Here is a 19279-nt window from a genome sequence, read left to right as displayed (position 1 = left end):
AGTGGACTGATGCACAAATTAAATAAAAAGTGTGGACAAACAAAAAAGATAGCTGTGCAGAAAGGAACAAGAGGATATGTGCTTTGAAAAAAGCAGTTGGTTTCCACAGTGGCGTACACACAGCAATACAGCTATCACGGAGCCTTCTAGGGCAGCCCAATGAGCTACAGCGCTGAGGGGAAAAAAAAAAAAAATAGCTTCCACAGTCCCTGCACACCGAAGGTGATGTTGGACAGTGGAAATCGCTACAGCACAAGCGGTTTGGTGGTTAGTGGACCCTGCCTAACGCTCTCCCTGCTTCTGACGAAGCGGCAGCAACCTCTCCCTAAGCTCAGATCAGCAGCAGTAAGATGGCGGTCGGCGGGAACGCCCCTTTATAGCCCCTGTGACGCCGCAGACAGCAAGCCAATCACTGCAATGCCCTTCTCTAAGATGGTGGGGACCAGGATCTATGTCATCACGCTGCCCACACTCTGCGTTCACCTTCATTGGCTGAGAAATGGCGCTTTTCGCGTCATTGAAACGCGACTTTGGCGCGAAAGTCGCGTACCGCATGGCCGACAAGCACAGGGGTCGGATCGGGTTTCATGAGACGCCGACTTAGCCAAAAGTCGGCGACTTTTGAAAATGATCGACCCGTTTCGCTCAACCCTAGCCACAAATCATGCAGCTGCGGGGGCACAAACATAATCTACGAGCACGTCCAAGATACTTGGAGAACACCTGAGCATGCTCAGAAAACTAGAGTACACTCGCTCGTCATCACTAGTGATTGCAGTTTAGCTCTGTTGTCTTTTCCGAGTTTTGTTTCATTAGAGGATTATGTGGCTCCTCTGTTTTTCCTCTACCCTTTTTTCATTCAGCTTTTCTTATGATTAACTGCTCTGTACAAACAAAAGTTTACCAAAAAGACCGAAAACAAAGCTCTCTGGAAAGTCAAAAAGAATCTAAGAGCTCTTCTACAAATAAAAACCCACAACACGCAGCAGTCATTGAAATCAGCTCTGATTTTTTTTATCATTCTATAGTTACTATCTGTGATTTTATGAGTGAAGAAAGAAGAGCTGAAAACATACCCTACTTTTAAAGTTCATTCCTTGCAGCTTTTACTAACTTGATTGCTTTGTTATTTTTGTACCAGATTACCCTTTGTTCAAGAAACAAAGATTTGTCTTTGCAAAATCTGTCTTTCATGTATAAAAGAGTTATGGAAATTAAAGAGGGCCAGAAAGACATTATCATGTATACAAAACCTTTTTCCCGAGAGCATGTGCAAACAAATATATTTCAGTTATCTGTAAACTATAAAAGAATACAAAAGCAGAAAAAAAATTAATAAACCTTAACCTATCAGCATCCTACTGTGTTTTAAGCTACACCATGTGTCTCCTCCGTTGTAAGAGACTGAGTTCATACACTAAAATGTAAACCACCAAAGCAAAATACAGTCACTTCTCCTGCACAATCATTAAATCATTACATGCCCAGCGTTTCTTCACAAAGTGCATACCAACAATACTTTATGGCCTTTCATCTCAAACTCATACGTAAATGGTGACCAGCCCTTACATGAAATTACAATCTGGTTTGTGTATGTGAATGTAAACCGCCAGATTTACATGCATGTATAATAAATGTTCTGTCGTAGTCAGACTGCATAGTGATGTTTTAGAAATATTTCTTGTTGCTGATCCAGGCACTGAGACCTCACAATTGCTAAAACAAACGAGAAGCACCCAGCCAAGGGCAGTGCCTCTTTGACTCTCGTGTTTCTGCAGGAGCAGTGTTGGCATACAGTTTCATATAATGCTGAACCCTATTCCACAACTAGGCTAAATAAAGATCCAGTCAAACAAGTAAAGAGAACTGTATGTTCTATCTTTACTTTAAGGTCAATTAATCAAGAGAATTGCTAGAATCATAGAGGTATCCTCAATTGCAATCATGAAAACCATTAAAAGCTGTCATAAAACTGGCTCTCATGAGGACCACCCAAGGGAAGAAAGACAAAGTATTACTTCTGTTGCGGAGGATAATTTCATCAGATTTACTAGTCTCAGAAGCCACAAATGGCAGCTCCTCAGATAACAGCCGTCATAAATGATACACAGGCATCAACTAGCTGACACTAGAGATAACATTAAAACACCTGGATGATCAGGTCCGGCGCGTTCGGCTGAACAGTTACAAAAAGTTTGGGTACCAGAACAGTGCCACGACCCGAACTCCATTCACTTGAATAGGGAGCCCAAACATCCAGTGTTTTCCACACTGTCATGTGCCTGACAGCGTGGCAAACACTGCTTCTGATCGGTGGTAAAATCATCACTGCCGGTCAGACAGCCACAGTTCCCATGCTGTGCAAAGATAGCGTGAGCGCACAGCTGTGATCGGAGGTAAAAAGTTCACCTCCGGTCACTGGTGTCCACTGATGGGACTACTGCTCTTATCAACAGACGCCTGCTGCCGCTAGTAATAGTGACAATAGGAGCGGCTGATAGGAGCATTAATCAGCCGGCTCCTGCATTGTAAATAAATAATAAAACAAAAACTGGCATGGATTACCCTGGAGTTTTGATAACCAGCCAGGCAAAACTCACAGCTGGGGGCTGCAGTCCTCAGCTGTCAGCATTAGCAAGGCTGGTTAACAAGAGTAGAGGGGTCCTCACGCTATTTTGATCACAGCTGTGCGCTCACGCTGTCTTTTGGCAGCATGGGAACAGCGGTTCTCTGACCGGCGGGTATGATTTCACCGCCGATTGGAAGCGGTGTTTGTCGCGCTGTCATGCATATGACTGAGCAACAAACACCCAATGTTCGGGCAGTCAAACCCAAACAGTAACATGGACTTCCTAGTTTACTCTGTGTTCTGTGTCCGTGCCCGAACAGTAGGTGTTCAGTACGGACACCAAACTTTACTGTTCGGGTTCGCCCATCTTTAGCTGACATCGCAAAATCAGGAGACTGCGAGAAGCAGGCCTTTATGGTTGAACTGCTGCAAAAAAGCCATTACTGAAGTCCACAAAAAGAAGAAGAGAATTACTTGGGCCAAGTAACTAAGGCCTTCACATTAGATCAGTGGCAATCTGTACTGTTGTCTAACGAGACAAAATTTTAGACTTTACCTACCAACCACTATGTTTTTGTGAGGTGCACAAAAGGTGAAATAACAGTTTCTCCAAATGTCTTGCCCACTGTGAAGCATGGAAGGGAAAGTTTGAAGGTGTGGTGGTGCTTTGCTGGTGACTCTATTGGTAATTTATTCCATATTCAAAGCACACTTGTCCCTCAGCATTCTGCAATGACATGCCATCCTATCTGATTTGTGACCATCTTTTGCATTGCAACAGGACAACAAAACTCAAAACACACCTCCAGGCTATGAGACCAATAAAGAGAGGGATGGAGTGCTGCATCAGATGGCATGGCCTCCTCAATCACCTGACTTAAACCCAGCTGACACATTTTGGGATTAATTGGACCAAAAAGGGAAGGCAAAGCAGCCAATAAGTGTTCAGCACCACTGGGAACTCATTTAAGACTATTGAAAAGCCATTCCAGGTGACAACTTGATAAAGCTGCTTGTAACAGTGCCAAGTGGGTGTAAAGCTGTTACCAAAGTAAAGAGGGGTAATTTGAGGAATCCAAGGTTTAACACATACTTTGGTTTCCTTCACAAGTGTTTCTTTACTCCTTGTTTCCATATGTACCTTTGTAGTTTTGTTGCTTTGAGTCTGAGTCTACAATGTGCACATTCCAATAAGATCCAGGATAACCATTGCATGAAAAAATGTGTCCCAACTTTTAACAGGTGCTGTAGCTCATAGGTGAACATTCACTTTAAAGGAGTAACAGAATAAAACTAAGAGGAAAAAGACAGGGCAATAGAGTTTTATCCAAGGGAGATAAAGGTGTTAAAATAAGGTTAAATTCACCTGATTTAATTGTGTATACACAACATTTCAATCACTTGTACATCCAGCTGCTGCAGGTTCAACGAGTCATCAAACCGGGAAAACACAGATATAGATTTGCGGATAATCTACGCTGCTGGTATCTCACATAATAAATCCAAATCCAGAACAAAATTACATGCGGTTCTTCTTTATTTAGTCATTGTGGGTGAACAATCCAACGCTTGGTGAATTCTGCTTCACAATGATAGGAAGAGCTGACATCGAAGGATCAAAAAGTGATGTCGCTATGAATGCTTGGCCACCACAAGCCAGTTATCCCTGTGGTAACTCTTCTGACACTATCTGCTTTAAACCCAAAAAGTCAGAAGGATGGTGAGGCCCCGCTTTCACGGTCTGTATTCATACTGAAAATCAAAATCAAGCGAGCTTTTGCCTTTCTGCTCCACAGGAGGTTTCTGGCTCCCTGAGCTCGCCTTAGGACACCTGCATTACGGTTTGACAGGTGTACCGCCCCAGTCAAACTCCTCACCTGCCACTGTCCCATGAAAGGGTCGCACCCCCGCCCAGCCCCCGAATTGTTCACCCACTAATGACCAAAGAAAGAAAAACCGCTTGTATTTTCAGTCTGGATTTGGATTTATTATATGGGATACCAGCAGGGCAGATTATCAGCATATCCTCATTATCTGACTTTAAAGGAGTTGTCAGAGTCAGACAAACTAGTTAGAAAATCAAAGAGATTCTTATCCTCACCAATCCCTTGCAGCATCTGTCACCATGATTGCTCAATCCCTGATGGTCTTTCCTTGTCCCCTCTCAACATACTGGAAATGTTGATTAGCTAATCAAGCATATTGGCTCAGTGGTTAGCACTGTTGCTTTGCTGTGCTTTGGTCCTGGGTTCAAATCCCTCCAAGGACAAGATCTGCAAAGTTGTTCATTGTGACAATGTATGGTAGCTTGACTTCATTACTTTACACTCAATATTTGATTATTTTATATTAAATGTTCACACACACATATGCATAAAAATTGAAAAATTAAATACTTAAAGATTACTAAATAATTCTGCTCTTACATTGTGAAATCATAGGAGGCTTGCGTTCGGAGGCTCGTGGAAATCTCCGTGGTCTCTTTGGTGATGAACCCATGACTGACTGAGAGGGGGTTGAGCTGACTTTCCAGCTCCGGAGTAAGACTTCTGTGCAAACGAGTAAGGACAACACAGCACAGAGGAGCATCAAAGCAGGAGCTGTCCTCTTCCATACCTTCATCTTAAGAACAATCAAGGCATTGAGAAGCTGTAAAATAACAAAATTACACATGAAGCACTGAAATAATGGAGGAAAGGCAACAGATAAACTGACATAAATATTAACGTGGTTGATAGTGGAGTACAAACCATGATTTACAAGTGATACTTTCCAGACAAGTAAGGTAGTTTGGTGAATATTCATAAATTGCACACTAGAAATCTCTTTTCTTCATTCCAAGTAGAACTACCGTTATGTATTGTTTCAAATATGGAACTCACTCTGATTAATTTGTTGAAAGCTTTTGTAGCAGTGTTCGATTTGTGTAAAATTTTAACAATAAGGTTAATTTAGCAAAGCCACGCACAGATTAGTCATTTACCCAGTCATCTTTACTTTTTGAATCAATAGACTTTTATGAGGAAATGACTTGTTTGCAGCTGGTATGCCTGTTTAGGAAATTCTGACCCCAAAACAAGAAAAATCTCAATGGATTGGTAATTCAACCCTTCCCGACATGGCCAGTTTTTGTTTTTGCATTATCATTTCCCCTCTCCTTCTTTAACCCCTTCCCGACCTTTGACGCCACGTAGGCGTCATGAAAACCCGTGCCAATCCGACCCATGACGCCTATGTGACGTCATGGAAAGATCGCATCCCTGCAGATCGGGTGAAAGGGTTAACTCCATTTTCACCCGATCTGCAGAGACAGGGGGAGTGGTACTTCAGCCCAGGGGGGGTGGCTTCACCCCCCCGTGGTGGCTACGATCGCTCTGATTGGCTGTTGAAAGTGAAACAGCCAATCAGAGCGATTTGTAATATTTCACCTATGAAAATGGTGCAATAGCATCTGCCATGGCTGGAGACCCCGATCTGCCCCCCCCACCCCACCGATCGCCCCCCCAGTCGTTCTTTCTGCCCCGATCTCCTGTACGCTCCCCTCCTCCCTCCTGTCCGCTCCCCCGGTCCTCTTGTCCGCTCCCCCGGTCCTCCGATCCCCCCCCCATGTTCCGATCCCACCCCTCCATACTTACCTAGCTTCGATGTCCCTCCCGGTGTCCGGCCGTCTTCTCCATGGGCGCCGCCATCTTGGAAAATGGCGGGCGCATGCGCAGTGCGCCCGCCGAATCTGCCAGCCGGCAGATTCATTACAAGTACATTTTGATCGCTGTGGTAGGTTCTATCGCAGCGATCAAAATAAAAAAATAATAAATAAACCCCCCCCCTTTATCACCCCCATAGGTAGGGACAATAATAAAATAAAGAAAATATTTTTTTTTCTTTTTCCACTAGGGTTAGGGTTAGAACTAGGGTTAGAACTAGGGGTAGGGTTAGGGTTACGGGTAGGGTTAGGGGTAGGGTTATGGCATGTGCACACAGAGCGGATTGGCCGCGGATCCGCAGCGATTGGCTGCGGATCCGCAGCGGATTGGCTGCTGCGAATTCGAAGCAGTTTTCCATCAGGTTTACAGTACCATGTACACCTAAGGAAAACCAAATCCGCTGTGCCCATGGTGCGGAAAATTCCGTGCAGAAACGCTGCGTTGTATTTTCCGCAGCATGTCAATTCTTTGTGCGGATTCCGCAGCGTTTTACACCTGTTCCTCAATAGGAATCCGCAGGTGAAATCCGCACAAAAAAACACTGGAAATCTGCTGTAAATCCGCAGGTAAAACGCAGTGCCTTTTACCTGCAGAGTTTTCAAAAATCGTGCGGAAAAATCTCACACGAATCCGCAACGTGGGCACATAGCCTTAGGGTTAGGGTTGGAATTAGAGTTAGGGTTGGAATTAGGGCTAGGGTTTGAAATAGGGTTAAGATTAGGCTTGTGGTTAGGGTTACGGATAGGGTTAGGGGTGTGTTGGGGTTACAGTTGTGGTTAGGGTTGGGATTAGGGTTACGGTTGGGATTAGGGTTAGGATTAGGGTTAGGGTTGGAATTAGGGTTACGGGTGTGTTGCGGTTAGGGTTGTGGTTAGGGGTGTGTTGGGGTTAGGGTTGTGATTAGGGTTATGGCTACAGTTGGGATTAGGATTAGGGGTGTGTTGGGGTTAGTGTTGAAGTTAGAATTGAGGGGATTCCACTGTTTGGGCACATCAGGGGTCTCCAAACGCAACATGGCGCCACCATTGATTCCAGCCAATCTTGCGTTCAAAAAGTCAAATGGTGCTCCCGCCCTTCCAAGCCCCAACGTGCGCCCAAACAGTGGTTTACCCCCACATTTGGGGTACCAGCGTACTCAGGACAAACTGGGCAACAACTGTTGGGGTCCAATTTCTCCTGTTACCCTTGCAAAAATAAAAAATTACTTGCTAAAACATAATTTTTGAGGAAAGAACAATTATTTTTTATTTTCACGGCTCTGCGTTATAAACTTCTGTGAAGCACTTGGGGGTTGAAAGTGCTCACCACACATCTAGATAAGTTCCTTCGGGGGTCTAGTTTCCAAAATGGGGTCACTTGTGGGGTGTTTCTACTGTTTAGGCACATCAGGGGCTCTGCAAATGCAATGTGACGCCCGCAGACCATTCCATCAAAGTCTGCATTTCAAATGTCACTACTTCCCTTCCGAGCCCTGACGTGTGCCCAAACAGTGGTTTACCCCCACATATGGGGTATCAGCGTACTCACAACAAACTGGGAAACAAATATTGGGGTCCAAATTCTCCTGTTAACCTTGTGAAAATAAAAAATTGCTTGCTAAAACATCTTTTTTGAGGAAAGAAAAATGATTTTTTATTTTCACGGCTCTGCGTTGTAAACTTCTGTGAAGCACTTGGGGGTTGAACGTGCTCACCACACATCTAGATAAGTTCCTTTGGGGGTCTAGTTTCCAAAATGGGGTCACTTGTGTGGGGTTTCTACTGTTTAGGTATATCAGGGGCTCTGCAAACGCAACCTGATGCCCGCAGAGCATTCCATCAAAGTCTGCATTTCAAAACGTCACTACTTCCCTTCCGAACCCCGACGTGTGCCAAAACAGTGGTTTACCCCCACATATGGGGTATCAGCGTACTCAGGAGAAACTGGACAACAACTTTTGGGGTCCAATTTCTCCTGTTACTCTTGCAAAAATAAAAAAATTCTGGGCTAAAAAAATATTTTTGAGGAAAGGAAACACATTTTTTATTTTCACGGCTCTGCGTTATAAACTTCTGTGAAGCACTTGGGGGTTCAAAGTGCTCACTACACATCTAGATAAGTTCCTTTGGGGGTCTAGTTTCCAAAATGGAGTCAATTGTGGGGAGTTCCTACTGTTTAGGCACATCAGGGGCTCTGCAAACGCAACCTGACGCCCGCAGAGCATTCCATCAAAGTCTGCATTTCAAAACGTCACTACTTCACTTCCGAACCCCGACGTGTGCCAAAACAGTGGTTTACCCCCACATATGGGGTATCAGCGTACTCAGGAGAAGCTGGACAACAACTTTTGGGGTCCAATTTCTCCTGTTACCCTTGGGAAAATAAAAAATTGTGGGCTAAAAAATAATTTTTGAGAAAAGAAAAATTATTTTTTATTTTCATGGCTCTGCGTTATAAACTTCTGTGAAGCACTTGGGGGTTCAAAGTGCTCACCACACATCTAGATTAGTTCCTTGGGAGGTCTAGTTTCCAAAATGGGGTGACTTGTGCGGGAGCTCCAATGTTTAGGCACACAGGGGCTCTCCAAACGCGACATGGTGTCCGCTAATGATTGGAGCTAATTTTCCATTCAAAAAGCCAAATGGCGTGCCTTCCCTTCCGAGCCCTTCCGTGCGCCCAAACAGTGGTTTACCCCCACATATGGGGTATCATCGTACTCAGGACAAACTGGACAACAACATTTGGGGTCCAATTTCTCCTATTACCCTTGGGAAAATAAAAAATTCTGGGCTAAAAATCATTTTTGAGGAAAGAAAAATTATTTTTTTATTTTCACGGCTCTGCGTTATAAACTTCTGTGAAGCACCTGGGGGTTATAAGTGCTCACTATGCATCTAGATAAGTTCCTTGGGGGGTCTAGTTTCCAAAATGGGGTCACTTGTAGGGGAGCTCCAATGTTTAGGCACACAGGGGCTCTCCAAACGCGACATGGTGTCCGCTAACGATTGAAGCTAATTTTCCATTCAAAAAGTCAAATGGCACGCCTCCCTTTCCGAGCCTTGCCGTGCACCCAAACAGTGGTTTACCCCCACATATGAGGTATCGGCATACTCAGGAGAAATTGCCCAACAAATTTTAGGATCCATTTTATCCTGTTGCCCATGTGAAAATGAAAGAATTGAGGCTAAAAGAAATTTTGTGTGAAAAAAAAGTACTTTTTCATTTTTGCGGATCAATTTGTGAAGCACCTGGGGGTTTAAAGTGCTCACTATGCCTCTAGATGAGTTCCTTGGGGGGTCTAGTTTCCAAAATGGGGTCACTTGTGGAGGAGCTCCAATGTTTAGGCACACAGGGGCTTTCCAAACGCGACATGGTGTCCGCTAACGATGGAGATAATTTTTCATTCAAAAAGTCAAATGGCGCTCCTTCCCTTCCGAGCCTTACCATGTGCCCAAACAGTGGTTTACCCCCACATGTGAGGTATTGGTGTACTCAGGAGAAATTGCCCAACAAAATTTAGGATCCATTTTATCCTGTTGCCCATGTGAAAATGAAAAAATTGAGGCTAAAATAATTTTTTTGTGAAAAAAAAGTACTTTTTCATTTTTACGGATCAATTTGTGAAGCACCTAGGGGTTTAAAGTGCTCACTATGCTTCTAGATAAGTTCCTTGGGGGGTCTAGTTTCCAAAATGTGGTCACTTGTGGGGGAGCTCCAATGTTTAGGCACACGGGGGCTCTCCAAACGCGACATGGTGTCCGCTAAAGATTGGAGCCAATTTTTCATTCAAAAAGTCAAATGGCGCTCCTTCCCTTCCAAGCCCTGCCGTGCGCCCAAACAGTGGTTTACCCCCACATATGAGGTATCAGCGTACTCAGGATAAATTGGACAACAACGTCCCTGGTCCAGTTTCTCCTTTTACCCTTGGGAAAATAAAAAAATTGTTGCTAAAAGATCATTTTTGTGACTAAAAAGTTAAATGTTCATTTTTTTACTTCCATGTTGCTTCTGCTGCTGTGAAACACCTGAAGGGTTAATAAACTTCTTGAATGTGGTTTTGAGCACCTTGAGGGGTGCAGTTTTTAGAATGGTGTCACTTTTGGGTATTTTCAGCCATATAGAACCCTCAAAATGACTTCAAATGTGAGGTGGTCCCTAAAAAAAATGGTTTTGTAAATTTTGTTGTAAAAATGAGAAATCACTGGTCAAATTTTAACCCTTATAACTTCCTAGCAAAAAAAAAATTGTTTCCAAAATTGTGCTGATGTAAAGTAGACATGTGGGAAACGTTATTTATTAACTATTTTGTGTCACATAACTCTCTGGTTTAACAGAATAAAAATTCAAAATGTGAAAATTGCGAAATTTTCAAAATTTTCGCCAAATTTCCGTTTTTTTCACAAATAAACTCAGAAATTATCAACCTAAATTTACCACTAACATGAAGCCCAATATGTCACGAAAAAACAGTCTCAGAATCGCTAGGATCCGTTGAAGCGTTCCTGAGTTATTACCTCATAAAGGGACACTGGTCAGAATTGCAAAAAACGGCCAGGTCATTAAGGCCAAAATAGGCTGGGTCATGAAGGGGTTAAAGAGCCTTAACTTCATTACCTATCCTTCTACAGTACATAAATGTATAAGGGCTTGTTTTTATGTGGGATAATTTGTACTTTTGAATGACACCATTCATTTTACTTCATAATGTACTGGCAAAAATAATCCTAGTGCTGTATTATTGCAAAAAAACCAAAAACAATACGATTCTGTCATTGTTTTTTTCGTCATACATTATATAGTAAAAATGTCCTGGCAATATGATTTTTCGCATCAGTATAATTACAGTATTGACAGTTTTTTTAATTATTTTAGTGGTGAAATTTTTTCTTTGAAGATGAAGCCCTGTACCACGACTGCCGTGTATACACGGACGATACAGTGAAACTGCAAATGGTCCTTAAATCAGTCAATTATGATATTTTTTTAACATTTCTGGCTACAGATCACTGTAAAATTATGAACTAGTAAAGGAATGCATGGAAAGCAGCTACCATGTTGTAGACCAGTGTTCCCCAACTCTGGTCCTCAAGAGCCACCAACAGGTCATGTTTTCAGTATTTCCTTAGTATTGCACAGATGATAATTGCATCACCTGCACAGGCAAGCATTCCATCACTTGTGCAATACTAAGGAAATACTGAAAACATGACCTGTTGAGGACCGGAGTTGGGGAACACTGCTGTAGACTGTGGAAGAAATGTATGTAAACAGAGTGAACACTCATTTCTAGCAGATGATACCGATCAGAAACACAACAAGATGGCAAAAAGCAAGAAGTTAAAGGCCATGTCAATGTCCCTTATTTGATGCTCTCCTCATTTTTTTAAGTGTTTCTTCGGCAAAGTACTCCCATAAACACATTTACAGAGAAGAAAAAATATTTTCACACACAGTACTATCACAGACATGGGTGCATAACAGAGAAATTAGTTTTGATGCACTTGACTCTCAGATTAGAAAAACTTTATTGGTGCGCAAAGTACTATCACAGACATGGATGCAGAGTACACATAGAGCGTCTTTTTGGAAAACTGTGCACAAAAAAAAAATCATACTATCCCTCACTACGGCTGCATCCTGTCACTATGCTAAGCAGAGTAGAAATTAAAAATAATCTTGAACCAAGAGGAAGAGGTCCAAGTAGAGGAAGAGGTGGAGTAAATGGAAGAGGCGGACGTGGCCATATAGGTGGAAGAGACAAGGAGGAGAAATTCCAACACTGTTTATTTATTGAATTGACTTAAAAGAAAAGAAAATCAACTCAGCGGTCATAGCACAGGCACAGCAGCATGTACTGACTCATGTGTGCCAGGCAACTCAGAGACAACAACAAGCTGTTCTCAGTGGGAGGTGCATCATCTGGGTCCTCTGTATACCCCCAGCCAGGCTCCAGTGATGACTGTTAGCTGATTTCATTGCCACTCTGCTGTGAACATGGTTGCTCCTCCCCCTCCTTTTCCTTATCCTCTCAACCTGTCACCTGGCTGGACATGTGGGTACCTGGCCCCTGTTAGGACAATAACCCACCCTTCAAGCCAGATGTGAACAATAGGCCTGATAATAGTGTGAATTGGCTCTGGTCCTCCTGCTCCTCTTCCTCCTGTGCCACCACCTCATCCATCATCGCCTGAATTGTTTTTTCCAGCAGGCATACAAGTACTATTGTAGTTCTGATGATAGCGTCATCAGCGTTGGCCATATTGGAGGAATATTCAAAGTCAAACTACACAGCACACACTTACTACATGGAGGTCCACTCATTGGTGGTGAAGTGCTGCAGCTGTGCGTGCTGCAGCTGAAACTCCACTGAAACTTGCTTGCGGCTGCTCGCACACTTTCTTCGGCATGTACAAGGTGGAATTCCACCTTGTTGGTACGTCGCATACGAGGCGGTAAGCTGGAAGGCAGAAGTAATGATGCAGCGCAGACAGGTGAGCAGCAGCAGGGTGAGAAATCCAAAAGTGCACACACTGCCAGCAATTTCAACAGGAGCTCTGACATACAGTTGTGCTCAAAAGTTTACATACCCCAGCAGAATTTTTGCTTTCTTGGCTTTTTTTCAGAGAATATGGGTGATAACACCAAAACTTTTTCTCCACTCACGGTTAATGGATGGGTGAAGCCATTTATTGTCAAACTACTGTGTTTTCTCTTTTTATATCATAATGGAAACCTCAACCACTAATCATGAGTGGAGAAAAAGTTTTGGCGTTATCATTCATATTCTCTGGAAAAAGGACAAGAAAGCAAAAATTCTGTTGGGGTATGTAAACTTTTGAGCACAACTGTATGTGGGCAATTTTTAATGAAGCCGTGCATGACCAAATTCAGCACATGCACTAGGCAAGAGATGTGCATCTAAACGACTAGGCCCAGAGCTGCTACGAGATGTTGATGTTATCGCACACCTCCAGGCCGGGCTTGAGGTTCACTGGCACAAACTACTGTCTGCTATTTGATCCCCTTTCACAGCTCTAGCTCGGTGTGAGATTTGTCCCCTGAACAGATTAGTTTCAGAACAGCCTGCTGTCAATTTTCCCTGGCTGTGCTGAAGTTGGTATTGTACTGTGACCAGATAAGGAGGCCCTGGAGGAAGCAGAGTAGTAGGAGGTGGCAACATGGACAGAAAAACATCCAGCAATTCTCTAGGTAGGACCTGAGCTAGAACACCTTCCGCCTCTGTCCCAGCTGCCACTACATTTTCTCAGTGGGCAGTTAGAGAGATGTAACGTCCCTGGTCATGCTTACTGGTCCACATTTCAGTGGTTATGTGGACCTTGCCACTCATGGCATTGTGCCGTGCACACTTGATTTGGTTCACAACATGTGTGTGCAGGGCAGAGATTGCCAACCTAGAAAAGTAGTGGCAACTGGGAACAATGCACTGCGGGACATCTACCATCATCAATTTTTTAAATCTGTCTGATCCCACCAGCCAAAATGGCAGCATTTCAAAGGTCCATAATTTGGAAATGCTGTCATTCAGGACCATGGCTCGTGGGTGGGTAGGGGACAATTTCCTATCTCTCTAGAGTGTTTAGGGAAAGGAGAGCTGCACGTGTCCCAACATGGACAGTGTGGAGATGCTCAGTGACACTGCTGGTGGTGGTGCTGTCATATCCTCTCTTTGCGGGGAGGCAGATAGCCATGTTGATCTTTAGCATGAGGAAGAGACTGAGACTGCAGCAGAAGAGGGAGCAGGAGGAGGTTCAGATCTGTCATGTTTTTTAAAGTTTTTACTCCACTGTACCTCGTGCTTGCAATTCAAATGCCTTGTCATGTAGGTGGTGCTCAGGTTCAGAAGATTTATGCCTTTCTTCAAACTTCAAAAAAATCAGCACATTGCAAGAAATGCCATGCCAGGGAGCTCTTTTGAGCTGGCTTTGATGTGATTATTTTAGTAGCGTGGTGGGCAGTAGCAGCCGACATACTGGCTATGGACCACCCGCTGTGCCTTTGCACCATGCTCTCTTTTTTGCTGTATCTACCCTCCAACCTAATAAATGGTCGGACATCAGTGTGCTCAGTCTCTTCCACTTCTGAGGCAGGGCCAGGCGGATGGGCCATGGAACCCCAGCCAGCAGAGTCATAAAAAAGCAGAAGAGACTGCTGCAAGACTTGGGACTCAGACTTCTTGGCTGATTTGCAAGGAGGTGACGTGGAAGGTGTATGTCCATGGTCCTCAGGTGCCAACTCTGCACTTTCTGAAGAGGATCCAGTGGACGATATTATGAAGGAACTGGAGGCACTCTAAGCCATCCAATCTAATACCGCCTCAAAATGTTCTGGCCTCTCCATTCATGTAGCAGTATTCGGCCCCACGAAATGATGCAGAATGTCCTGTCACCTGCATGCACCAGAGGAAGGTGTTCATATGGGCATGTAGCAGGCACAGAATGACCACATCCTCTGCATGCAGCAGCTACACTACCACCACCAGTAGCAGCAAGACCAGCATCATCACAGCCACGTACAAGTCCTCTATTTGATGCTCTCCTCATTTTTATAAGTGGTTGTTATACATACTTCTTGCAAGGAGATGGTAGCAGAGTATGATTTTTTTTTAGGCCAACAACTGGCACAGACACAGTGGCAAAGTAGAATTATTTTTAGGCGCACTACTCACAAAGAGACGACTGCAGAGTATAATTATTTTTTAGACACAGTACCATACGGACAAGGCTGCAGAGTAAAATTATTTTTTAGGCCAAGCCACAAGTTGTAGAGAAAAACTATTTTTAGGCCCACAAATGGCACAGACACAGCAGCATAGTACAATTATTTTTTATGCACAATACTTGCAAAGAGACGGTTGCAGAGTATAATTATTTTTTATTCACACTCCTCATACAGACATGGCAGCAAAATGTAATTATTTTTTAGGCACACTAGTTGTACAGACACAGCAGTAGAGTAAAATTATTTTTTAGACCAACAAATTGCACAGACACAGCAGCAGACTAGAATTACTTTTTAGGCACACTACTCGCAAAGCGATGGCTGCAGAGTATAATTATTTTTTAGGCACACTACTCTTACAGACACAATGGCAGAATAAAATTATTTTGCAGGCCCAGCCACAACTTGAACAGACACAGCGGTAGAGTAAAATTATTTTTTTAGGCAGAGCCACAACTACAGACACAGCGGTAGAGTAAAATTATTTATAGACCAGGCCATAACTTGTGCAAACACAGTGGTAGAGTAAAATAATTTCTTAGGCCCACAAATGGCACAGACACAGTGGCAGAGTAGAATTCTTTTTTAGACAAACTACTCACAAAGAGACGGCTGCAGAGTATAATTATTTTAAAGGCCCACAAATGGCACAGACACACTGCAACAGAGTAGAATTATTTTTAGGCACACTACTCATACAGACATGGCTGCAGAGTATAATTATTTTAGGTACAATACACTACTTGTACAGAAACAGCATTAAAGTAAAATTTATTTTTTAGGGCCTGTACAACTCGTACAGACACAGTGGTAGAGTTAAATAATTTTTTTACGCCCTGCCACAACTTGTACTGACACAGCTGTAGAGTAAAATTAGTTTTTTAGAAACAGTCACAATTTGTGCAGACACACAGATAGAGTAAAATTATTTTTTTAGGCCCACAAATGACACAGGCACAGAAGTAAAATACAATAATTTTTTAGGCACACTACTCGCAAAGAGACAGCTGCAGAGTATAATTATTTTTTATGAAAGTGGGAAATGGTTGCTCAACAAATTGTTATACACTACAAAATAACATTACCACATGTCTACTTTATGTCAACACTATTTGTGAATTATTAGTGAAAACTTCGGCAGTCATTTTTCATTTTCGGCAAACCTGTTTTTCAGAGACCTTTTCACCTTTAAAGTGACTTTGAAGAGCTTAAATATTCGAAAACCTTCAAAAAAGACCCCATTTTAAAAAACGTTACACCTCAAAGTATTCAAAACTGCATTCAATGAGTTTATTAATACTTTAGATGCTTCATGGGAATTAACACAAATTGGAATGAACAATAATAAATTACATATGCTCCACTAAAATATTACTTTAGCCAAAATTTTTCATTCTGATAATAGTAACATGGGCAAATGGACCCCACAATTTCTCTTGCATATGTCAATACCCCTCATGTGATTGGAAATTACTGTTTGAACCCACTGTAGGGAAGAGGTACTTTTAGTCTATTGAAGCACATGTTTGTAATAGATAGTGAATGCTATGTCAAATTAGCTGAACCCCTGAGGTGTCAAAACAGCAAAAAACAACAAAACACAAATTACCCTATTTTGAAAACTAAACACCTCATGGAATTTACCTAGGGATATGGTATCTTGAATTCATAGATGCTCCACCAACTTTTATAGCATTGGAAAATGTTTCATTAGGAGAAAATGGACTACATAATTTGTACGACGATATACCATATGTGGTCAGAAAGTATTGTTTTGGCATATGGCAAGTTGCAGAAGGGAGAGATTGCTATTTGACTTTTGGACTGTAAATTTGGCTGGAATAGTCTTCAGGTACCATGCTGTATTACAGAACCCCTGAGGTGCCTAAACAGCAGCAACCCCCAAAAGTGGCCACTTTTTGGAAACTACGTGAAATTAATTTAGGTGTGATGAGTGCAGCGCCCCAGAGTCCTGGTCGTTGCAGTACTGATGCTCTGCCACTAAGGGGGGCTATGGTACGTCTGATGGCACTGAAGGAGTTCACCTGACCAGGTATCACAGACACCAATACACTTCACAGTCTGGCCTTCAGGGGGAGCTAAGGGTGCTATGTATTAGGCCACTCCTCACAATCTGGTAAAACTGGAGGTTAGATAGGAAGTTAGTCAGAAGCTGACTGGGTTGGAACCAGGCAACATCCTGTGGCAGAGGGTGTTGCAGGGGAAGATTCAGGGGGGTCCCTGTCAGGGGTGGGATCCTGACAGAGGCCTAGCGAACAGAAAGAACGTTACGGGACCGCGCCTGCACTTCATCGCGGCGGAACCCCAAGAAAGGACAGGAAGCGAGGTTTATTGTGCTCAGTGAGAAACGAGATCAACGCAACAAGGAGAATTACCAGTAGGAGTCGTGCTGTAAGACGAGGCAACATCCTACTGAGGCGCGTAGCCGGTGGCCGGAACGCCGAGGAAGTATTGAGCTCCAGGCCTTACTTCAAACCTATGGCAGGACAGTCAGTTATAGGCGGGCTGTCTCACTCAAATCACCTAAGAAGACATAGGGGGCAACAGTTGGAGAGGGGCGACACTAGGGTCCCAGAAGAGCTCCGAGCCTACCCGTCATACGGGTGCGTCCTAGCCATATCATCTGGGGGGATGAAGAAGAACATCAAAATCGAGTTGTGAAGGAACTTCAGAAACAGACACAACAGTTGTGGGGACTATCCCGTAAGCACAGCAGGGGAGGACCACAACACACAAGCGCTAGAAGGTAGGCACAGATTTCCACCTGCAAAGGGAACTCTGGAGATGCCATCGGACCGGCCGTACTCACGCAGCCCGGTTAACCGTATTCCGGACTGAGGATCCTGAAGCCTTCAGTAAAGAGGTAAAGAGACTGCAACCTGGTGTCCTCGTTATTTACTGCGACCTGCACCGCACCACAACCTCATCACATCCTCAACTTTCACTGGACGCCCCTCAGCAGGGTCACGGGTCGGGCCCAGCCACCGTGACAACCCCAGAACTGAGACAGAGAGGGCCGGTACCGGGTACCCCTCAGCCCTGTGGCAGTGGGGGCGCTCCATGAGCATGCTGATCCCCCAAGTGCTTCACAGAATTTGACAACATTGGAAGGGAAAAGCATTATTCGACTTTTGATGTACAAACTTGGCAGGAATAGATTGCAAGTGCCATGTCACATTTGCAGAGCACCTGAGGTGTCAAAGCAGCTGAAGCCCCCACAATTGGCTGCATTTTGTAAACTTCACCCCTCAAGGAATTCATGTAAGGGTGTGGAGAACATCTTAAACCCACAGGTGTTTAGCAGTGTTTTATAACACTGAGCCGTGAAAATAAAAATGTCAATTTTTTTCCAGTAAAATTTTGCTTTAGCCCCTGAATGTTTAGGGATGATGAAATCATTTTTCTAGATGATAATGCATCCTGCAATAGAGCAAAAACTGAGAAAACATTCCTTGTAAAAAGACACATAAGGTCAATGTCATGGCCTGCAAATAGTCCGGATCTCAATCCAATTGAAAATCTTTGGTGGAAGTTGAAGAAAATGGTCCATGACAAGGCTCCAACCTGCAAAGCTGATCTGGCAACAGCAATCAGAAAAAGTTGGAGCCAGATTGATGAAGAGTACTATCTGACGCTCTTTAAGTCCATTCCTCAGAGACTGCAAGCTGTTATAAAAGTCAGAGGTGGTGCAACAAAATACTAGTGATGTTTTGGAGTGTTTTTTTGTTTGTTTTTCATGATTCCATAATTTTTTCCTCAGAATTGAGTGATTCCATAATTTTTCCCCTGTGCTTGGTTAAAAAAAGTAACCATTACTGATTACCACATTTTTTGCTCTTGATTTCTTTTAGTGTTTCTTAAAGCCAGAAAGTTGCCATTTGAAATGACTTTAGTTTTGTGCCATGTCTGTGATCTGCTTTTTTTCTGCAAAATTAAACAACTGAATGAACATCCTCCAAGGCCGGTGATTCCATAATTTTTGCCAGGGGTTGTACTACTACAATAATATATCACTAAAATTCTGAAACTACACTATATAAAATATGCTATCCAATATCAGTAAAAAACAAATGCTGAAATCCACAACTAATTGATGTTATCTGTAATTCTATAGATTCATAAAAGAAAACTGTAGTAATTTTAAAAAAGAAAATTTCTACAAAATTTCTGAAAGTATGATAAATTAAAAAAAAAAGTATATTATGCAAATGTCAGTAAAAACAAGTATGGAATGTCTGAAACGATAACTAACAACTATATACAGGCG

General features: G+C 43.1%; 1 protein-coding gene across 2 annotated transcripts in view; it reads right to left on the bottom strand.

Annotated features, from left to right (window-relative positions):
• Nucleotides 1–19279, bottom strand: part of LOC143767958 (neurturin-like) — a 428017-nt gene that overhangs the window by 62832 nt on the left and 345906 nt on the right. For both annotated transcript variants that reach the window (XM_077256565.1, XM_077256655.1), the window contains one exon: nt 4996–5218. In XM_077256565.1, the coding sequence (XP_077112680.1) occupies nt 4996–5191 (196 nt within the window). In that variant the 5' untranslated portion in view covers nt 5192–5218. The remainder of the gene's footprint in view (nt 1–4995; nt 5219–19279) is intronic.

Source organism: Ranitomeya variabilis, chromosome 1 (genome assembly GCF_051348905.1).
Source record: "Ranitomeya variabilis isolate aRanVar5 chromosome 1, aRanVar5.hap1, whole genome shotgun sequence".
NCBI classification, from domain to species: Eukaryota; Metazoa; Chordata; class Amphibia; order Anura; family Dendrobatidae; genus Ranitomeya; species Ranitomeya variabilis.
This window is presented reverse-complemented; position numbering and strand designations above follow the sequence as displayed.